We start from the raw sequence: 23051 nt of genomic DNA on the forward strand, positions 1-23051 counted from the left end.
GAACAGAAATTTGAAGCTCCAAATAGCAGATAAAGGCAGCATAAAAGTAATCCATATGACTCCAGTGTTTAAATCCATGTCTGCAGAAGCTATATAATAGGTGTGGGTGAGAAACAGACCAATACAGTAGTCCCTTTTACTATAAATTCACCTCCCTGCCCAGTAGGTGGCGATATGCACGAAGAATGCAAGTCGCCAAAAACAAAAGAAGAATGTAAAAGGTGAAAGTGGAGATTTATAGTAAATATATGTTCCAATTATAAATTTAAGTCTTCTGAAGGTAAATGATAGGTTTGGTTCGAGGAACTGACTGAAATTTAAGTCATTATTCACTGAAAATATTCCCTCTCTGGTGAAGCACGCTCAAGTCGTGATGTCGAAATTTTGCGCGAAAACACGATGCGCAAGCAGGTTTGACGTCATTGGTTTTCCCATGGCTGGTAACCGAATGCGACGTATAAACCGAAGCATATAAACCTAGACAACAGGGGCAAACATTTAAAAAGTTAAATCTGAAAGCTTCAAAGCTTTGTAAAGATCCACACTTTAAAGGTGCACTCAATAATTTTGTTGTTCTTGGACTTACACTGACACCTAGGAATACAGCATCATTCAAACACACCAGTTTTCAGCTCCCAATGCCATTGTAGAAATTCAATATTCACAGTCAGCCATGATTCATTTAATATTGGATTGAAAAATGGCAGTTATGGATATAGAGTACTGTGCAAAAGTCTTTTGCACAGTAAGATGTTTCACAAAAACATTGGTCTTAAGATGGTTATTTATATCTTCAGCTTTAGTGTGCCAATAGGAAATATAAATTTTATACTCCCAAACATTACTTTTGCAAATAGAAGAACAGGTAGCCCTGCAACAGATGGCATGGCCTTCACAGAGCCCCCCACTGAACATCGGGTCAGTCTGGGATTACATGAAAAAACAGAATTGAGACAGCCTAAATAAATAAAAGAACTGTGGCGAATTCTCCAAGAAGCTTGGAACATCCTATCTGCCAACAGCCAAGAAAAACTGTGTCCAGGTGTAAATAGGAGAATTGGTGCTGTTTTGAAGGCATAAGTGTTCACACCAAATTTTAATTTAGTTGTTTACTGGACTTTGTATGATATTTACTGATTAATGAAAACCATTTATGTCATTATTTTTTTAAAGAAATCTTCACTTTGAAAGTTGCCTAAAAGTTTTGCACAGTACTGTACACAGCAAGTATCGAGAACAGATGGAAATAACAGTTCATTAGAAATGAAAAGTCAAGTAGGCAGAGGGATTAATGTTCAAGTTCACATTTTATTGAACTGATTTAATACATTTTCAGTTGGACAGGTCAGGAATTATTTTACAGTCTGAAACAACCCCAATCCCACCTTTAAAACATGAGATGACAGTGTTGTGATTCTTGGCTTATTATCAACATTAGCCTCTCTCTTTAGTGGTGTATGAGGCATAAATAGTATCATCAAAAAACAAATGGGGAGGGCGGCGGTTGGATGTTGGTCACACATCAACAAATGTCAAAACGTTACTTCCCCACCCAACCCACATTAAAATGAAGCTGGGTTTTGTATGCGTATATACACATTCTCCCTTCCAAGCAACACATACAGTGTCATCCCAAATCTTTAGGGATCACAATGGAGGCAATTTGATCCCAGAGCTTCCAATCAAATGATCTCCGGACGAACAGCACAGAGACTGAGAGATGCTGGGAAAAGTGTCTGCAAGTAAAGTGCTGCTAAATTTCTCTGTTAAAGAACCATGACATGTATTTGGTTGTCATCCATTATTGGTGATCAATCCATAATGGGGACTAAACTGAACACTCCTAAAGCTCTCACTCAACAGAACATCTTGGCAAGTTTGATGACATGTAAGCCCTTAAAGAAAGCAGATAAGATCCCATCTGCTGACCCAAATACAGAAAATGAACATTTGTCATTGGTTATTTTGAGAATGGCTCACTTAGGTTTATGTTGAATTTACAACACTAAAAAAACAACAAAGAGAACACCTCACAGCTTTTAGCTAATGGAATAATCGGGATCCATAAATGAATAGATGCAAGTTAATTTTAGAGCTATTTTATTTTAGATGCTGTCAAAACGACATCTTTATATTGTAGCAAGCCTCAAGAAATAACTAGCCAATCAGAATCCGCTAAGGAGAATTTACATATTTATAGGGATCTTTTCATTATTATAAGATTTAAATAACAAATGAGGACACTGTAAGTGTTCAACCACACTCCAAAAGTAGTTCTTTATAGATACCAGGGTGTCATTATTGCGCTCAGAGAAACGTGTTTTATTCCATACCATCAACATAAGATTGAAAGCATTTGTTTAGTTTTTTCTCTTTTTGGCAAAATGTCCTACCACACAGGTTTTGTAAACACAACGTTTCCCTTAATCATTAAGTAGCTCTTCACTAATGATAACGTGAAATAAAGACTTAAACTTTTACATATATTTGTATATCAGTTTCATCTTCAATACTCTCATTTTAAAGAAAATTCCAGCAATTCCTTTTAATTCAGAACCAAAAAACAAAAAATAATATATATATATTGCTATTCATATTTCATAAATAACTCTGCTCCGAGACTCGTAATAATTAATGAATACATCTGAAATGAATATACAGGCCTGTCTCTGCTTGATGCATTTCCTTATTAATCAGTAGCACCTTTTTCTTCGATGGTTCGATCATTGTCACAGAGCAGGCCCAATTAATAACATGTAACACAAGCCAGGCTGATCCCAAAGGCTCTGGCTGTTCAAAGAAAGAATATATAGCAGCTATTTTTTTTAGGGATTTTCATTTTCTGCTTTTTTTTTCCTCTTTTATAGACATCTATATCCAACCCTCTTCCCCAAATGTTGCTCTTTTAGTCCTTTCTGACCCAATCCTTCCCAAAAATTAACAAAAAACACTGACAATTTTCACTCATCGCTTTCTTGATACTTTCATTCAACACACTCACACACACAAATATCACTTACACCTTCCATGAATGTGCGCTGGACCTGCGATCAGGTCATAATTTCTCTCCATTGGCCTGGGTGCTTGAAAGTCTCACTGACTCCACATCGATATGTCTGTATTAATACCTTAAGGCATCATTTGCACTGTGGGTGTGAATACTGAAGCTGTTCAAAATCAGGGCCGCGGGAGAAAAGGAAGTCTCAAGACTTTTAGATACACCCTTTTTATGGCCACATTTTCACATATACTGGCTCAATCACCCCTGTGCAAAAGGCTTCAAGAAAAATGCGCTGTAAGGCCCATGGTTTTGCATTGCATAACTATAGATGCGTTTTCTTTTTGCTTTCAAAAATGTTTAATTTTCTTTTCCTCCAAGTCCTTCAAAAATAAAGAGACGAGCGCTACACCCCTGAACACGTGACATCACTAGACAGAAGAGTGATTTCCTCTTCTCTGCGAAAAAAAAAAAAAAAAAAAAAAAAAGTGGTGGTGTTCAGGAGAAATGGCGCTTGGAATGAAGGGATGGAAAAGGAAGGAGGAAAGGAAGAAATAGACAGATAAAGAAGGTATTGGAAAAGGGGAGCAAGGAATCTATAATAAGAATAAATAAGGAGCTGTTTGATCCCCAACTCCCCTAAAGATGGTCCTCTGGCTAAGGAGCGCTCTGATTGGCTGAGGGGGTTGCTTGGTACCACGTCCTACAACCAGGACTGCGCCCTCCGCTGGTCGAAGTCGGCAATGAGCCGTTTGATGTGGGCCAGTTTGTTGTGCAGGTACTCACAGCGTTGCTTTTCTTCATAGTAGTTCGGGCTGTGCTGGAAGACAAACATTAACTGTATATTAAAACACAAACTCTATAATAAATATCACTATGACAGTAAGGGCAGGAGTCTTAAGGAAACGAAAGATTGGGTTAATCATATTCATTTACACTTACTTGTTTAATTTTCTTGTATTCTTGCAGCACCTGTTCATGTACCTCCTGTTAGACAAGACAAAGAGACATTTTTTATGTCTGATATATTTATACAGAGCAATTCTAAAAGCAGATACCGTTTGAGAGAGCAGTATCCATTGTGAACACATGTGTACACATGCACAATCTAACCCTAATTATGCTTAATAAATAAATGGACAATGTGTAAAATCATTTAAATGCCTTCAATAATCTTGTTTTATTGGGTAAAGCTCAAAAACGTTTTAAGGAAATCTGAACAAAGAACCAAGAATGTGAATCACAAAAAAACATAAGAATGTGAAAGTGGAGATTTATAGTAAAAAAGGACCTAAATATTGATCCGTTTCTCACCCACAACTATTATATCTCTTCAGAAGATGTGGATTAAATCACTGGAGACTTATGGATTACTTTTATGCTATGGATTAGGGTATGGACCTACAGAGCTGAGATATTCCTCTAAAAATCTTCATTTGTGTTCTGCAGAAGAAAGCAAGCCATCCCAGATGTGTATGACATGAGGGTTAGTAAATGGTGAGAGAATTTTCCTTTTTGTTTGATCTATCCCTTCAAGGGTTATCAGTGTATTGTTGTGCATGTGATCAAACTCACGGTCATATTATTCAGGGAATACACTGAATGGCAAAGTTTTAGTTAACAATTTTTGTTCTTTGTTCTCTTACTTGGTATTCCTTGGTTCCTGGTGCTAGCCGTCTACACTGGGCATCCAGTTGCGTAAAGCGGCGTGTAACACTCTCAACACGAGCATGAAGGCTACGATACTCATCATACTCTGCATTGAAGTCATCCTTATAGCGCTGCCTCTGATCCATAGATATCACTGCAGTGTACTTACTGCAATAAAACACAAAAACATCAAAAGAGCCAATGATGCTACAGCTAGAATTTATGTTTTTTTTTTCTTCTAACTTTGTAATTTATTGTCAATTAGCTTGTGCGTTTTTGGTCAATAAAAACAAATACCCATAAGACCATGTGCTAAAGAGCAAGCATTAGTGCTCTGTGTGAACAGAAGTGGGTAAATACAGTAAATACAGAAAAATATACCAGTGCAATCTACAGCCCATTTAATCTACAAGCAGTGAGTTTATGCAGAAACATGTACTATAAACTGTCATCAATAAGAAGTCAAAGTTCACATACACTATGTAATCAGACTTTGCTGGGACAGGAAGTTCAGTGGTATGGACAGGCTTCTCTTTGCCAGCTGTAAAGAGATACACAAGATATGTAGAAACATGGAAGTGTGCCCTGTTACAAACACACGCAATGCTTGATTTTTGCGTCTTTCCAGAAATGATTAACCTAAATGTGACAAAGTGATTTGACCTAAAAATAGGCATAACTGTTAGCTTGATAAATTTCTTATTAATTATTGTTGACATCCAGGTAATAATTATAGTATCTTTTGTAGAAAATCTTTGGCTGCTACTATCCCATTATTAAAAGTAACTTTTAGTGTTCCTGTGATCAGCTAAATTACAGGCTGTCAATTTCCAGTTAAACAAGAATAAACATGACAATGTTTGATTCAACTCAACAAATCACACAATTTCAATGTCCGTAGCACAAATGGTTCATGAAGTGTTATGCATCAAAGTTTAAAACTAAGGTTTAGGGGTTTTTCCAAACATAGTGCATAGTAATTGCAATTAAAACAAGAGGAATGATCCCAAATCAGGCATGTCTAAAAACAGAAAATTGGTGGCAAAACAAACCTTCTCCGTCCGATTCGTAGCTGATCTTGGAAGGAATGTGTCTATGTTCTGCCTGATTGCGGTGTTTCTTCCTGGGCTGCACTTCCTTATCACTGTGATCCTCCTTGCGGGGCTCTCTTTCCCTCTTCCGTTCCTTTTCCCTCTCTCGCTCACCTTCTCTGTTCCTCTCTTTATCTTTGTGCTTCTTCGACTTCTTGGGCTTTTTGCTGCCATCGCGGCTGGCCGTAGGAGATGTGGCAGAGGAAATGTGGAGACCACTGCTGGTGGTAGTGGTGGAGGTGATGGTGGTTGTCGAGACGGTACAGGTAGAGAAGGATGAGGGGGAAGTTGTGGGAACAGGCTGACTGGGCGGGCTGGGTGTGTGGTTGCAGGGGGCATAGTTCTCAGAGGAGGTCCCACATATAGAGCTCTGGTCCAGGGGCAGATTCTGAGAGCCCCTGCCCTCTGGTGTGCTCGGGGAGTTTGAGCTGGAGCCTGAGGCAGGGGGTGGATGGAAAGAGGGGCCCGGGCAGGCAGCCATGACCGGGGGTGTGGGTTTTTTATCCTCGGTCTCCGAAGGATGTCGGCCTGATGAGGCAGGCGGTCCTCGATTGCTGAGGTGAGAGATTCGTGGCTTCTTAGACATCAGAGGATCGATGAAGTCAGTCTCGGGTTCTTGAACCTTCTGAACCTTCTGAAAAGCAATGTATAAAAAAAAATTAAAAAAAAACACACGACATGATTCCTGATTGCTTTAGTTAAATGCAGAGTCCGAACTATGCATTTTATAATATTAGTTTGACTGTTTTGAGCTTTTGTTTTAAAATCAAGCATTATGTTTTTTTTTTTTTTAAGCACTGATGCCAGAGTACTATTCATTTGATCTGAATAATTTTATCTTTTGGTCTTGGTCCCATATATATATATATATAACTGAATTATAAAAAAATAGGCTTTTACGGGGGGCCTGGGTAGCTCAGTGGTAAAGACGCTGGCTACCACCCCTGGAGTTCGTGAGTTCAAATCCCAGGGCATGCTGAGTGACCAAATTGGCCCGGTTGCTAGGGAGGGTAGAGTCACATGGGGTAACCTCCTCGTGATCGTTATAATGTGGTTCGCTCTCGGTGGGGTGCATGGTGAGTTGTGCGTTGATGCACTTCTGACCGTGTTACTTTACCGTCAATCCACACATCTTATCACGTGGCTTGTTGAGCACGTTACCACGGAGATATGGCGCATGTGGAGGCCCACACCATCCACCCACACGGCCATATCTCCGTGGTAACGTGCCCAACGAGCCACGTGATAAGATGCGTTGATTGACGTCTCAGATGCGGAGGCAACTGAGATTCGTCCTCCGCCACCCAGATTGAGATGCCACCACGAGGACTTAGAGCACATTGGGAATTGGGCATTCCAAATTGGGAGAAAAAGGAGAGGAAGAAAAAATTATAAAAATTATACGCATTTACACGTGGTTATTTAACACATTATTTAACCACGTGTAAATGTTCCAGCAAAAATAATTGTAATAAACTGTGACTTTGGTCATACAACTTTTACTCCTGGGCGTTGTAAAAAATCAGTTTGAACTGAAATGTATACAGTTGTCAGAAGTTTACATACACCTTAGCCAAATACAATTAAACTCAGTTTTTCACAATTCCTGACATCATTCCCTGTCTTAGGTCAGTTAATTTATTTGAACAATGTGAAATGTCACAATAATAGTAGAGAGAATTATGTATTTCAGCTTTTATTTCTTTCATCATATTCTCAGTGGGTCAGAAGTTTACATACACTTTGTTAGTATTTGGTAGCATTACCTTTAAATTGTTTAACTTGGGTCAAATGTTTTGGGTAGCCTTCCACAAGCTTCTCACAATAAGTTGCTGGAATTCTGGCCCATTCCTCCAGACAGAACTGGTGTAACTGTGTCAGGTTTGTAGGCCTCCTTGCTAACACACCTTTTCAGTTCTGCCCACACATTTTCTATCAGATTGAGGTCAGGGCTTTGTGATGGCCACACCAATACCTTGACTTTGTTGTCCTTAAGCCATTTTGCCACAACTTTGGGGGTATGCTTGGGGTCAATGTCCATTTGGAAGATCCATTTGCAACTGAGCTTTAGCTTCATGGTTGATGTCTTGATGTTGTTTCAATATATCCACATCATTTTCCTTCCTCATGATGCCATCTATTTTGTGAATTGCACCAGTCCCTCCTGCAGCAAAACATCCCCACAACATGATGCTGCCACCCCCATGCTTCACAGTTGGGATGGTGTTCTTCGGCTTGCAAGCCTCACCTTTTTTCCTCCAAACATATCGAAGGTTATTATGGCCAAAAAGTTCAATTTTTGTTTCATCAGACCAGAGGACATTTCTCCAAAAAGTAAGATCTTTGTCCTCATGTGCACTTACAAACTGTAGTCTGGCTTTATGGCAGTTCTGGAGCATTGGCTTCTTCCTTGCTGAGCAGCCTTTCAGGTTATGTTGATATAGGACTTGTTTTACTGTGGATATAGATACTTGTCTAACTGTTTCCTCCAGCATTTTCACAAGGTCCTTTGCTGTTGTTCTGGGATTGATTTGTCTCCTTCCTGAGTGGTATTATGGCTGCATGGTCCCATGGTGTTTATACTTGCATATTAATGTTTTTACAGATGAATGTGGTACCTTCAGGCATTTGGAAATTGCTCCCAAGGATGAACCAGACTTGTGGAGGTCCACAATTTTTTTTCTGAGGTCTTGGCTGATTTATTTTGATTTTCCCATGATGTCAAGCAATGAGGCACAGAGTTTGAAGGTAGGCCTTAAAATACATCCACAGGTACAACTCCAATTAGCCTGTCAGAAGCTAATTGGCTAATTGCCTAAAGCTTGACATCATTTTCTAGAATTTTCCAAGTTGCTTAAAGGCACAGTTAATTTAGTGTATGTAAATTTCTGACCCACTGGAATTGTTTAGTCAATTAAAAGTGAAACAATCTGTCTGTAAACGATTGTTGGAAATATTACTCATGTCATGCACAAAGTAGATGTCCTAAACGACTTGCCAAAACTATAGTTTGCTAATATGACTGTGGAGTGGTTAAAAAATTAGTTTTAATGACTTCAACCTATGTGTATGTAAACTTCTGACTTCAACTGTGTAAATATTAGGACTGTCAATTGATTAAAAATTGATCTAATTAATTACATTATCTGCCAATAAATCTAATTAATCACATATATAAATATTTGCTGATAAAGGCCCTCTAATTTTAATCATTCAATATGTAATGATTAAATAATTATAAATAGTTCTTTTATTTTAATTGTAAATAATATATATTTTACAAATAATAAAGATAATTAAAATGTACTACATTGTGGTAGATGAGTTAAGCATTGATAAGACAGTACAAAAGTGGCTTTAGAAGGAAATATATTGATTATTGCTTATAAATGGCCTACAGTCCATAGCAATCCATTTTACAATTGAATTTGTCAATTTGTCCCAGACAGACTTATTAAAAGGGATTGTCTAAGGATGTGTTAATGTACACATGCGTTAGACAGATGATTTTGGACCATCTCATTTCAACTGCAATGCGACTATACTCAGCGTATGTTGCTGTGTCAAGTTAAACAGTTTAAAACTAAGAAAAACACTTCTCCCTGCATTTGGAATTGCACACAGTCCAGCTGTGTTTGAATGCAAGAACGTGTCCTAAACTGAGTTTGGTTTGTTTTCTGTACAGCTGCACGTTGCCTATACAGATGGAGTTTCACTTACTGCCCGCTGCTGAAAACAGGTGGTATTCCTTATTATAGTCCGGGGACATGATTAATTAATTGCTTTGATTTAATGTGTTAAATCAACAGCCCTAATATACATGTACACACAAAATGTGTCTGTGTATCTTACCAGTGGGGATGTAGGCTCTTTGGTTGGACTGCTGGATGAGACAGACTCTGAGTTCAAGCCCAATTTACTGTAAGAGGAAATAACGAAATATTTAAATCTTTGCCAAAGACTCCAGAGCTCTCAAAAATGATTAATGTTAAATTAAAGGAGTCATTCTTCATTCAACTGTATGTGACCGGTGAGTTTTACCGTGCCAGAATCCTGTCAACCTGAATGCGTTCATCCTCCGTGTAGCCCGGCCAGTCCCTCTGGACCTCACGGAAGATAAAGTCCTTCAGTGAATACGAGTTATCCTTAGGATTCAGATTGGCCACCTATTGGAATGAAAAATACTTTGCATTCATCACACTTCCTTCTCTCATTAAAACCCTGAGCATGGGCTATTTCATTTAAAACAACCTCTTTTAATAATAATAATAAAAATAATTTAAAAAAAAAAGAGTTCCAAATATATATATATTTACTATATAAAATACAAATGACAAATTCAGCCTAAATGCAGCATACCTTTGGTTTCTGAAGAAAATGTTAGTGGTGCTTGGCTGTGCAAAACTTGGCACCAGGATGCTAAGGTGTTATGGGTGGTTGTCAGAGTGTTGCTATGCAGTTGCTTAGCAGTTGTGCCCATTTGAATATTTGCCAGGCAAAAGCCATACGTCTAATTGCTTGAAAAAGTAATAACACCTCACTGCAACAAACTGTGAAATATGAAGAATCACTCATGTCCGTTGCACAAACCTTTACATGCTGTAGTTTAATGCTTAGGATTTAAACCCTTGTATTCTGCTCGTTAAAGGTTTACATGCCAAGTGTAATTTGTACCAAAATCATGATTTCTTTTTTTTAAACAAATGTTATATCACTAACTTCAATGGTATATACATCTAAATTACTAATCAACACCATTAATTTTTTATATAAAATAAGACCATTTTGTTAAATTCACTTTTACACTTCAACTACACGTCACAATTTTATTCAGGGACATATTGTCATGCAATGGGGCAGATTACTGCCATCTGTTGGAGACAGAGAAAAAAAATTTAGACATGAAATTACAACATAACCAGCAGAGGTCAACTCATATGCCTGTAGCAAATTGTAGCAAACTGATTTTTGTTTTCAGATATTTTTAACTAGTAATACATTTAGCTAGGTTTATCTAAATCATTATTTTTGTCAAAGTTTAGCATTTTCTTTTTTGTTTGAGGTGTTTTGCCACATTAGATTTTACCCATTATTTATTTCAAACATCCCAATTCAATAACTCAGAAGAAATAAATAAAAGATGTCAATAAATTCAACAGCAATAAACTTGTGTGTGTTTGTGCATGTGTTCTTCATTGTGGGTGTGATATGTCACACTCTTTAATTTCTGTGAGTGTGTTCTTCATTGTGAATGTGTATTGGTCTCATACTTTCATTTCGGTGCGCACGCGTGTGAGCATGCGAGTTCCGCATTGTGGATGTGTTATAGTAGTACCCCTTCATTTTTGTGTGTATGCTGCATTGTGGCTGATTTATTGATTTTATTTGACAAATAAAAAACAAAAAGGTCAGTTTTATCATCTCACCCATTCATTTCCAATAGGGGGTCAAATTTGACCCCGAACACCGTTAGTGTTACTTTTTTTTTTTCATACCACTACAACAGAATCCAGCCCAGTTTTATTATGTGTATAGATAGTAAATGTAGGAAAAGTCACCAAACCTTATCCCACTGAGATGAATGGAACCATGTTTTTTTTAAAAGAAGTTAAAAAGTGGTCAAAAAGACCCCAACAGAAGATTAGGGTTAAATCTACGTACAAGCAATTGGCCTTGTGACAATGACACTTAATAGCAAACATAACTACTTAACTAAACTTATTACCATTACACATTTGAAGGAAGGGATAGTGTATGCCGTTTTGTAAACTAGTATTAAGTAGGTATATTTAAGACAGGCAGACACACACGCACTATAAATAGTATTGCATATGGACAGTTAGGTAAAGGGATATAGAGTTGCTTCTTTAGTTACAACCCAGCAAGAGGACAGTTTCAGATTCTCAGTCCTTCCTGCATTTCCAAAGAAGGACAGAGACTTGATTCACACTTCCCTTTATGAAGCTCCAATTAATTCCTTCTAGACACCATAGAAACTCTTTAAAAGGAGAATCACAACATTTCTCCTTTGAAACTAGTGGGGAGAACTGAAATTGTTACTTCTACTCCACATACTGCAGCGTTACCTTAGTTCAACCCCATGAAATTAAGTAAACAGGTCTCTTCAGCATGCGAATTATTTAAGCAAGCGTGCGTGTGCGTAATTGCTCTAATAGGTTTAATGTATGGCTGCATAATTTGACTCGTGCTTTACATTCAGCTGAGGTGAATGCAGGTCTTTGTGTTGAGGCAGTTAAAAGGTGACTTGCATTACATGACACTGTGCTTCTGCAAAAGTGCCACAAGTCTACGTCCTGTGGGTACATTTCAGTCATGCTTTGATCTTATCTATGCTTTAAGTCTCTGTGAACTGTTCTGAACAAATATGACAGTCCTGAAGTTGCATTCAGAGAATTTGCAAAGCAAGCTATGTTCTTATTTGCTCTGGATTCTGTAATGCCTTTACAAGTCTCTCATCTTGCACTTTTAACCTATATTAACAATCTTTGCAGCATTGAAATTATTAAAGGAACTGCCATGAAGAGAATGGCAGAATGGAAAGGACATCTGTTGTCAATTCTTCCGTCTTCACTAAAAATAGTGCAAAGTTACAAAGTCAGGCAATCAGAAAATGTGTAGGCCCATGCAAGCTCTGCAGACTTCTACAGAATTTGAAAGTCCATTGTTCAAAAAGTTCTACATATTGGTGGTAAGCTTCTCGTCAAATATTTTCTGAAAACATTTTTAAAAAAATCTGCAGATTTGGACTAAACAGGTTTCACTATTGCCGGAGCTACCCAGCACAACACAATCAAAATAGAAGCAAAGTGACCAAAATATCTTTAGGATAAATTAGGATAAAAGACTAACATAGAAGAGATGTTATTTATCAGTTGTCACTTTTTTCTCAGAGTTCCTCTTTCACAATTCCCATTGGTTCATATGCAGTCTCACTCTTACCTGATGTAGTGTAGAGCCCAGAGAGTTGCGGTCTTTCTGGCTAATGCCATCTCGTTGCAGTCTGGCCAGCACCTCCAGTTTCTTATAGGAGCGCAGTGCCAGGAGGTGAATCAAGCGGTCTCTGTACGGCCGCTGGGACACGGGGTTGTTGGTAAGGCACTTGCGGATCGTATTGGCTGGGTTGATAGGGGTGGTCTGCTTCCTCTCGGGAACCGGGTCAGGGGCTGAGGGGGCCGGCTTGCGACCCTGGACTGTGTATGCAAACAACATTCACAGAAAGACAGTCAAACAGAGGAGCAGCAACAACAGTGAAACAACTTAAATATTATGATAAGGACGTCCAGGCAAGTCTCCAAGAACTTTATTTTGACGTGAACAAAGCTAAAGTGGCTGCATCCCAATTTGCATACCAACTGTACTTAATAGTATGCAAGATTCTGATTGGTGTCCCAAATCATAGTATATTAAGAACAGTATCCCAAGGTGCCCAGATGGTACTTCCTGAAAGTGTACATCCTACTTGCTGTTATTACTTGTATTTCTGCATAATATCAGCCATCAGCCACCCTGCTCTCTACGTATCATGTTGCCACTGAAAAGCCAATATCAGCTGATAAAAAAACATACACTTCCATCACTAGTTAAGTACACATTTGAAGTGCATAGTAGAAATATGCAAATTGGAATGCAACCAGTTATGTAGGAGACCCAGATAAGAAAGCTCCATCTGCCTACAGAAGCTCTAAGTAGCCTTGATGGTTTCTCATACCTTTCCTCAGCTGTTATGAAACTCTCAGAAGCTATTTAAAAGTTCAAGGATGGTAACTTGTTTACTCTCACTGACTCTGCCTTTCTTTGCTTGAACATGTGCTGATGACTGGACATGATCCAGGCTCAAACTTTTGCCATCACACCTCCTGCCAGTTGAGTGAAACTCTTGCGTCAGTGGATAAGCTTTGGCCATCACACATATAACTCGGCCGTTAACCACTTAAGGCAGACCAGCAGAATTTAAGGAAGGGAATATCATAAAACTGTTCTAAAACCTAGTGTGCTGCCTCACCATCTACTGACTAAATAGGAGACTACCTTCTAAAACAGCATCCTAACCATAATGAAACCACAAAATTGACTGATTTCTACAGTTGCGCTCAAAAGTTTGCATACCCAGGCAGAAATTGTTACATTTTGAAAATATGACTGATCATGCAAAAAAAGGCTTTTATTTGAGGATAGTGATCATATGAAGCCATTTATTATCACATAGTTGTTTGGCTCTTTTTTTAAATCATAATAACAGAAATCACCCAAATGGCCCTGATGAAAAGTTTACATACCCTTGAATGTTTGGCCTTGTTACAGACACACAAGGTGACACACACAGGTTTAAATGGCAATTAAAGGTTCATTTCCCACACCTGTGGCTTTTTAAATTGCAATTAGTGTCTGTGTATAAATAGTCAATGAGTTTGTTAACCCTCATGTGGATGCACTGAGCAGGCTAGATACTGAGCCATGGGGAGCAGAAAAGAACTGACAAAAGACCTGCGTAACAAGGTAATGGAACTTATAATGATGGAAAATGATATAAAAAGATATCCAAAGCCTTGAAAATGCCAGTCAGTACTGTTCAATCACTTATTAAGAAATGGAAAATTCAGGGATCTCTTGATATCAAGCCAAGGTCAGGTAGACCAAGAAAGATTTCAGCCACAACTGCCAGAAGAATTGTTCGGGATACAAAGAAAAACCCACAGGTAACCTCGAGAAATAAAGGCTGCTCTGGAAAAAGATGGTGTGGTTGTTTCAAGGAGCACAATACGACAATACTTGAACAAAAATGAGCTGCATGGTCGAGTTGCCAGAAAGAAGCCTTTACTGTGCCAGTGCCACAAAAAAGCCCGATTACAATATGCCCGACAACACCTTGACACGCCTCACAGCTTCTGGCACACTGTAATTTGGAGTGACGAGACCAAAACTGGCAGAAAAATACTGGCAGACAATTTGCATTCTTCTGCACAAAAGCTGCGCATGGGACGCTCTTGGACTTTCCAGCACAACAATGACCCTAAGCACAAGGCCAAGTTGACCCTCCAGTGGTTACAGCAGAAAAAGTTGAAGGCTCTGGAGTGGCCATCACAGTCTCCTGACCTTAATATCTTTGAGCCACTCTGGGGAGATCTCAAACGTACGGTTCACGCAAGACGACCAAAGACTTTGCATGACCAAAGAATTTGGGGCCTCATAGACAACTATTACAAAAGACTGCATGCTGTCATTGATGCTAAAGGGGGCAATACACAGTATTAAGAACAAAGGGTATGCAGACTTTTGAACAGGGGTCATTTCATTTTTTTCTTTGTTGCCATGTTTTGTTTTATGATTGTGCCATTTTGTTATAACCTACAGTTGAATATGAATCCCATGAGAAATAAAAGAAATGTGTTTTGCCTGCTCACTCATGTTTTCTTTAAAAATGGTACATATATTACTATGATAGCAATTCTTCAAGGGAATGCAAACTTTTGAGCACAACTGTACATAGGTAGCAACTCTGCGCGGCACACAAATAGCGTGCCTCACGCGAAGCACACAAAAGACTCGACATGCAATTCATTCATGGATTTTGCCATTAGCATGTTGCTTAGCTAATGGTGTGACAAAGCACACACAAATATATTTTTCAGTATTGAGTGAAACATTTGGTGTTGCCTAAAGGATAAGGTATACTTTTTTTGCATGCCATTACAGCTCACGTTATAAGTCTCGGCTTTGCGCAATGTCGCACGTACTGTGCTAATGACAAAATTTGCATCACACGCACAGAACCAGCACATGGAAAACCAAAGTATACTTTGGCCTTTAGGATGCAGCATAATTATGTTCAGCCTTAAACATCATTCAAACTGAGAGCACGCCTATGATGCCTAAAAACGTTGTTTCTGTATGCAGCTCAGGTTGCAGGTTTTAGAACAGTGATAATTCCGACCAGTCTGGATAATATAGCATAACTTCAATTATTTCAGAACTGTAGACATATTCCTTATTGCATCTCTCAGGTTCTATACACTTCCACACACAAGAATGAAACTTGGCTTCCTGATTGCCAGCTGCTTCTGTAAAGCCTTACATTAAACTATTTAGCGTCCTTTTCCTTTGGTTGTGCAAAATGCAAATGCCCCCTGTGGTTTAGCAGCAAGGGAGGGGGCGAAACTGACTTTTCCAGTTTGGCGGTGGAAGCCAGCCGTGGTCAGGAGAACAGGGACTCCCAAAAGGGAGTGACAACTGAACAGGTGCCAAGAGACAGGTTTTGTCTTGCGGGAGGGAAATATAATGAAGTATTTAAAAGGCACTATTGCTGCTTTCTTTTAATAACCTGAGCAGGTTTTTTTCAGGGGACAATCATCCTATAGGATCTGAAATCTAGTCACTTTTTCCGCTTGGCATTTTACAGAAAAACTCCATGTGGGACATGTCAGTAATGGACTTCTCTAATCTTTGAGACACATCTAAGCCATGTCATAAATAGGATGAACTTTTACTTTTTCTCCTAACCCTAATCCATACATCACTCCCTGTAAAGCTTTCAATTGGTTTAACGGTGCATGGTTATATGTGCAGGGATGTCTGAAGTTGCCAAGTTTTACAGGTAAGGCTGTCTAAAATGGACAAAAGCGACATCACTTATTAATCTATAGTAATCTGAAAACCTCTTGTATACGGATATGCTTGTATACCATTTTTCTATATAAAAATCTGAAATGCAAATGAAAATAGAAACTGAAAACAAAACCCCAATACAGACGGGTGCAGTATGCAGATTATTCAAACAAGAAATGTTTCAATTGAAGTGCTAAGAGGCAATAGAGACTGGGCAGAGGCCTTAAAACTCTCTAACAATCCCTTGGGGTACTGGATGTAAACAGAATGGGTCACGACCCAAAAGTGGATTGCAGGTCTGTTCAGGTAGGGCAAGAATAATTTTGATACTGTATTGGGGAGCCACTTGATATCCAATGTAAAATCTGGTTCCAGAAGCATAACAAGTAGAGAACCACTGCTTTAGGGTACTTTCCTAGCATTAATGACCAGTATGTGTGTGTTTGTTACATATTGCAAGTTATTTTATCAACTGTATCTAAAACATCCACCTACCTCTGATTGGTTTGAGGAATTTGGTGCTGTTCTTGCGTGTATCCTCTTCTGCCTGGGTCATCCGCTCTTTGGTCATCTGGTAGGAATCGTTAGTGGCACATACTGTGAGTTTGTCCTGAATTGTTCCCAGGGAAGACAAGTTGGGGACCCCAGAGCTAACGGACAAAGAGTAGTATAAGAAAAGGGACAACGGCAAAATTAGCCATAGTTTTTCACACTTCATGAAGCTGGCCCAACCCTTACCTAGATGTGTATTGGTGGATACACTCAAAGCTCCCTTGAGGATTGTCTTTGCCAAAGTTGGACAGATAAAAGTCGAAGTTATGAGACCCATCAGAAGCATCTGTTTTAGGGATTTTAATGCGCTGAAAAAGCAGACAAAATAAATTAGCTTAATTATAAAAAAAATCTGATTATTTGATTTAGAAGTGCAAGTAGTGATAATCTTTAATAATTTACTTAGATTAGCTCTGTTCCAAACCATAGAGCGCTGCCTAACTAGTATGCATTTTAATGCATCATATGCATGCTTGCTAAATGAAGGCTGCTGCCAATGTAGAACTTTTTAAATCAGTCATTAATGAGGTTCCATCATGGTTAGGATGCTGAATAGATAGCAAGGCAGCTCTCTATGTATTGTGTCAGTTAGACCTTTTTTTTAAACATTTAAGCCTGTCTTTGTGAATTAAGAGTGAATTCATGAGTGTAAAACAGACTGAGCCGGAACTTTAACCGCCGGCCCAGTATTAATAGTCATACAGTGTCTGAAGTAAAGTACGGCACAGTGCGCAGGGTCAGAGGTTAACCATGCGCTTCCACATAGGAAAAGTGAGACCTGTCAAGAAGCTGCCCCATAAAACCAGAGAGGGCTGAGGGTTCTCCATTATGACAACAGGTTCGCCATTACAGTGTACTTGATGAGTTAATGCCACATGACACAGACTGAGGTGAAGCTAAAAACAAGCTCATGTGCTAAATCTTAACAACAGGTCCATATTACAGTCAGTCTGAAGGCAACTTACCCCTTGAAGACCTTGGAAATGTATTGAAGCCTGTGAGGACGGTGCATTCTGAAAAAGAAAAACATAATATTAAAATATGAACAAATACACAGTTACAAAAACAAACATCTGAGCCTATTATTGCAACTATAAAACTCCACAACATGTAATCTGAGCCATTTAAGAGCATCTTTGAGCATTTACTTTGATTACTAATCCATGTCCATTTCTAAAGAATTTGAACATAACAGATGAATGTACACACGAAACCCTTCACTTCCCTGCAACCATATACCTTCAGTTATATTCAAATACTGCCAAAAGCCTTTTCCATCTGCAAAGGCTTGTTTAACCAGATAAGTTTCACAAGCACCCCCACCCCCAAAAACTCTTACACACAGACAAGATCACATTACAGAAGCATGAAGGATCTAGCTCTCTGATCGTCAAGCCAAACCCACCAATAATTACCGGTACAAGAGATAGAAACAGACCTCTGGGGCAGAGACAGAACAACACAGTCCAGACAATTTAGATAAGCCGTTTCCTTGGTGAACCAAGCAAGCAAACATTAAAAACAAACTCTAATCCACAGATCTGTTATTGCAATTAAAAGATCTATTATCAACCTTGAGAGCCTGAATTCCGTAATGATCTATTGAGGTTCATAGATTCCCTGTCTTCGCCCCTCAAACTCTGGCTGTCTTGTCCCATTGCCAACAGATGAATAATCATTAACCACATGCTCAGCTGGGACTGTAGCTGCAGGACAGTACAGGTCTAGACCAGGACAACATGAACTGAGACTGTCAATACTAGGTTAAATACTGGTTACTGAGAGAATAAAGCTTGCTAACTAGCTTCCTGTTGCTAATTTAAGAGTAGTCAAAAATTATTTAACACAAAGTCTAGGGTATACCTTGTTTTTCCGCCTGCCGGTACGTCTCACGCATGGTCGAGCGCTCTAGCCTTTCAAAGTATACTCTCTGACTGGTAGCCCATACGTATGTGTTCAACGCATGCTTACTACAATTGCATTGTGATATTCTTTTAGCACGGTCAACGGCAGGCACATGCGTCAACGACATACAAAGATGCGGACTGTCCGCGTGTCTAGAAAAACTGGAATGCACACGGTGCGTACTGTGCCAATGACAAAATTTGCGTCACACGCTCAGTGCGAGAAACAAAGGCTAAAGCAGAGATACCCAAACCAGGGCCTGCAGGCCAATGTTGGCCAACAATTGAAAAAATATGCCATTGATGCAGCTCTTCATTGCATTAGTAATAGTGAAATATATATCACGAAATCATAAAGGAGGGGAACAAGGGCAACTTTTATATTTTAATATAATACAGTTTGATATAATGCAGTTTACTTTTGTCCCATGGCACTCAATCAAGTTTGATTTTTTGGCCCTTCATAGGAAAGAGTTTGGGCACCTCTGGGTTTTCTGCACAGTGCATGATGCAAATTCTGTCATCAGCACAGTATGCATGCAGCCTAGCTGAGTTCGATATGGCATACTACCCATACTACTCTTACTACTTTTGCCATAAGTGTCCATGGCAGAAATAGTAGTAGTATTTATTGTAGTATGCAATTCCAAACTCAGCCACCGACTGTCCATCGTCTGCACATGCACCTGAAGTTGACTGTACACGAAGCTTGTGCGCATGAGTTGACCGCATCCGTACGTGCTTATGGTCAAAAAGGTATACTTGGAAGTAGGGATGGGATGATATATCGAATTTTGATATATCGCAAACCAAAAAAAAAAAAAAATTATGAACCACATAGGCAAAACTCGATGTTTTGAAATTTGAAACACTGTTTTCTGTCCATGTGATCATAAATGAAATTACCCGTCAAACATCAATCTCTTTATCGCTTGATTTTACCCCTACTACACTACCTACACTCTTAGAAATTTAAGTACTGGAATACCTGAAAAATCACCTTGTTTTTTAAAAAATGCTTGAGATTAAAAATGGACCATTTCTTTCGTGTAATATGTGTCCAAAGATGATATTCTACACTCCACTTTCATTGAATAATGTGTCTTTTAACATCCTTTCTGTTCTTTGCAGTCAGTTAAAAAAGTAAAAAGAAATATAAATTTTAAACACAAATAGCACGGATGCGCTAAAAAACGAGACTTCTCTCTAGTTAAAAAATTAACCGCAACAGCTGTGCGAGTCTGTGAGATGCGAATCTTAAAGTGACAGTACCACTACGCGCTTGTTATACAAATGAATGTCAACTTAATGCTATTTCTTGTAAATTGTACACATCATTTCAAACATTGACAGTTCATATCATTATTATATATACACAATTTCAAGAAATAATATTAATTGATAAAAAGTAGAATTTTAATATTTTTAAAACGTTAAAATGTGATTATTATAATCAAGACAAACAAATTATTAAACAAATTAAATATACACCATTCTATTACTTGTTCTGCACCCGATCAGCCTGAATATAGCCCTCTATTTTTGAAGGCTCATTTGTTTGTGATCTCTTATAGTGAAAGGTATATGAGAAACTCTGATTATTTAAACTTTGAATATTTGCACTGTGTATTAAAGAACTTTATTTTGACAAGAAATTACAATGTGCATTTTGCACAAACATTTTTCAAAAAATAAATCATTTTATTTTTGGCCATACGTTGTCATTTAGGATTTATATCAAATTGAGATAATATCGAATCGGAACCTCATATCGTATATTGAAATGAATTGTGAGATCCCATCCCTACTTGGAAGGCTAAAGCGCTCAACCGAGCGCGAGAGGTTACAGTGTGATTTCCGCAAAGTATACGCAAGCCTTAACTCATCCTTGAACTATTTTTTAAAATCAACATTAAGATTTTAGATTAAAATGTTTATGTATATGGTGTTTTTTTTTATTTTTATTTTTTAAGTACTGTGAATTGTTTGCCTGCATTAGTTCATTTTAAATGGCCTCTTGGTGTGACAAACCAATTTTAGTCATACAATATTACACAAAGCCTCAAATATTTCACATAGTCTCTTTATTAACATAAAACTGCATGCATAACAGAATTAAAACATAGCAAATTGCTATTTACAATAGTTTAAGCGGGAGTGTATCATGTCACATTGCGGGAAATGCCACCTTCGCTAAAGAATTTCACGTCAACTACCCAAAAAAAGATGATAGGCCAACAACAGTAAGAATTCTGTTCATTTTGCAATACTTTACTAAAGCAGATAAAGGTATAAAATCTCAATGGATAAAGTAATCCCTCGCTACTATCTGATTAATATAAGGGTGGGGGGCATACCCTCCAGGATATGATCACTCTATACTTAATGTACAACACACAAAGAAACACAATCAGGGACCTGATGGATTACCCAGCTAAATTTAGTTTCAAACAGGCTTTAAGGTCCAACTTAAGTCTTTTGAGAGTAAATTAGATACAAAATGGGTTTACTTAAAACTGTTTGTTGATGGTGACCCGGATTCAATTTGTGAGGTGAATGGCCAATCACCCAAACCCCAAATCAAATCTGAGGCCTAACTGTCTATCAGGATTTTTAGGATCAAATGAACCATCGCTACCTATGAACCCATTGCATGGTTTTTCAACAGGCCAGCTGTAGCTTTAAGTCAAACACTGCCTCGTAAGCACTTTTAGCAGCATAGAGCTTTAAAAAAAATCCAGACAATGCAGCTCTTCATTGAAACTGCCTGATTTCTCCTAGTAAGCCAATAGAAACTCTTTTATGTTCTGCCTATTATACTGACAGAAATGACCAGAAGGACTGGGTCCAATTTGTTATATATATATATATATATTTTAAATCTTGGTGATATATGAATTTCTGACACTTTTGCACCACTAGCCCACACACTACACTACCCACTTGAATGGCCCAAATGGAAATAATTGTAGACACCACTTTTCGTCAGGACAAGTTGACTGCATCTTAAAGTTTGTCCAAATTACACTTCATAAGAAAACTTATGGGCTTCCCATTTACACAGCAAAAGGAGAAATACTCATTTCTGAACCAAGCTAAATTCACTTGCCAGGACTTTTAGGTGAAATATATATGGTTGGTACATGAAAAACGATGATTGTGGTTTAAAGTAACATCATTTCTCTTAATACATCACATTAAACTCTTCAGGTATGTGGGGGGTTGAAGCTAACTAGCCAAGTCAGCAGGCAAATGTAGATGTTATTCATAGAAATGTAGATGCCATTTGGTCTTATTGTAAATCTAAACATTGTTTATTTGACCTACCATCATGAATGTGTAACTAAAATATAAATACACGCCGAATAAGATCACATTCATGAACTAAACCATTCTTGGATACTTGCCAGGTAGTAACATTAGCCATGCTAATTCATTAGCCATCTCACCAAACTTGAATTTTCTTCGGTGTCCATGTCTTTTTAATGCTTTACACAAATAAATTAATCAAAAACGACTATAACAAAAACCTATCAAAAATGACCAAAAAGTCAAGATGACAGACAACAGAATAGATATTATTCATTTGTAAAGAAAGTTTTCCCTGAGCGTTAGCATTTGAGCTAATCTTTCGAAGATAAAACACAATTAAATATAAGAAAGCAACAATTCCGCTTTTATTCTGTTAATACGCGCCTTTTGATTCACTTAGATCTTAGAAACACCTTAAAATATGATAAATGAGCTTTTATAGAGGAAATAATATGCAGAGAGTTTATAGCACTTTTAATGGTGTGTTGGCATGATGTTCAGCCACAAGAGTGTTTTGTCCCTTTTTAATAAACTATTCTACAACCAGTTCTGCTTGGATTGCAAGGACATCAACAAAGAGAATACATCTATCAACTTTAAATATATGTTGCATTGCTTTGAGAAGGAATAAAACATCATAATTTGACATCTCCCTTGCCTTTCAGGGCCATCGAGCTCTATCTATCTCTGTCTCTTAGTCTCTCTTTATAAAAATGTAAGATTTTCAACACCCACCCACCTTACAGTTTTGGTAGTTTTCTAGCGCTTTAAAAGCTGATTCTGTCAGTTTGACATGCAAAACGGAGAATTTCTCGCTCCTGCGGCCACAGTTGAGTCCATATGTGCCATCCTCGCAGAGAGCTGCCATCATCTTCACCAGCCCTCCACCATAGTCCCTCTGACATACGTGAATACTCTCAC

General features: G+C 38.2%; 1 protein-coding gene across 3 annotated transcripts; it reads right to left on the bottom strand.

Annotated features, from left to right (window-relative positions):
- Positions 1 to 1278: 1278 nt before the first annotated feature.
- On the bottom strand, positions 1279 to 23051 carry LOC127430557 (RNA polymerase II elongation factor ELL2-like). Of its 3 annotated transcripts, none has more exons than XM_051680386.1 (12): positions 22870 to 23051; positions 17880 to 17927; positions 17101 to 17222; positions 16858 to 17012; positions 12700 to 12950; positions 9781 to 9905; positions 9592 to 9658; positions 5701 to 6364; positions 5126 to 5189; positions 4645 to 4816; positions 3941 to 3985; positions 1279 to 3818 (listed from the first exon to the last, which is right to left on the bottom strand). In XM_051680386.1, exons 1-12 carry the CDS (start codon positions 22999 to 23001, stop codon positions 3702 to 3704), a joined length of 1962 nt encoding a protein of 653 aa, XP_051536346.1. In that variant the 5' UTR covers positions 23002 to 23051; the 3' UTR covers positions 1279 to 3701. The 3 variants fall into 3 exon arrangements, with proteins under 3 accessions (XP_051536346.1, XP_051536345.1, XP_051536347.1); XM_051680385.1 differs by having other exon boundaries at positions 5701 to 6373; XM_051680387.1 differs by having other exon boundaries at positions 5701 to 6373; positions 22875 to 23017.

This window comes from Myxocyprinus asiaticus, chromosome 40 (assembly GCF_019703515.2).
Source record: "Myxocyprinus asiaticus isolate MX2 ecotype Aquarium Trade chromosome 40, UBuf_Myxa_2, whole genome shotgun sequence".
NCBI lineage: Eukaryota > Metazoa > Chordata > Actinopteri > Cypriniformes > Catostomidae > Myxocyprinus > Myxocyprinus asiaticus.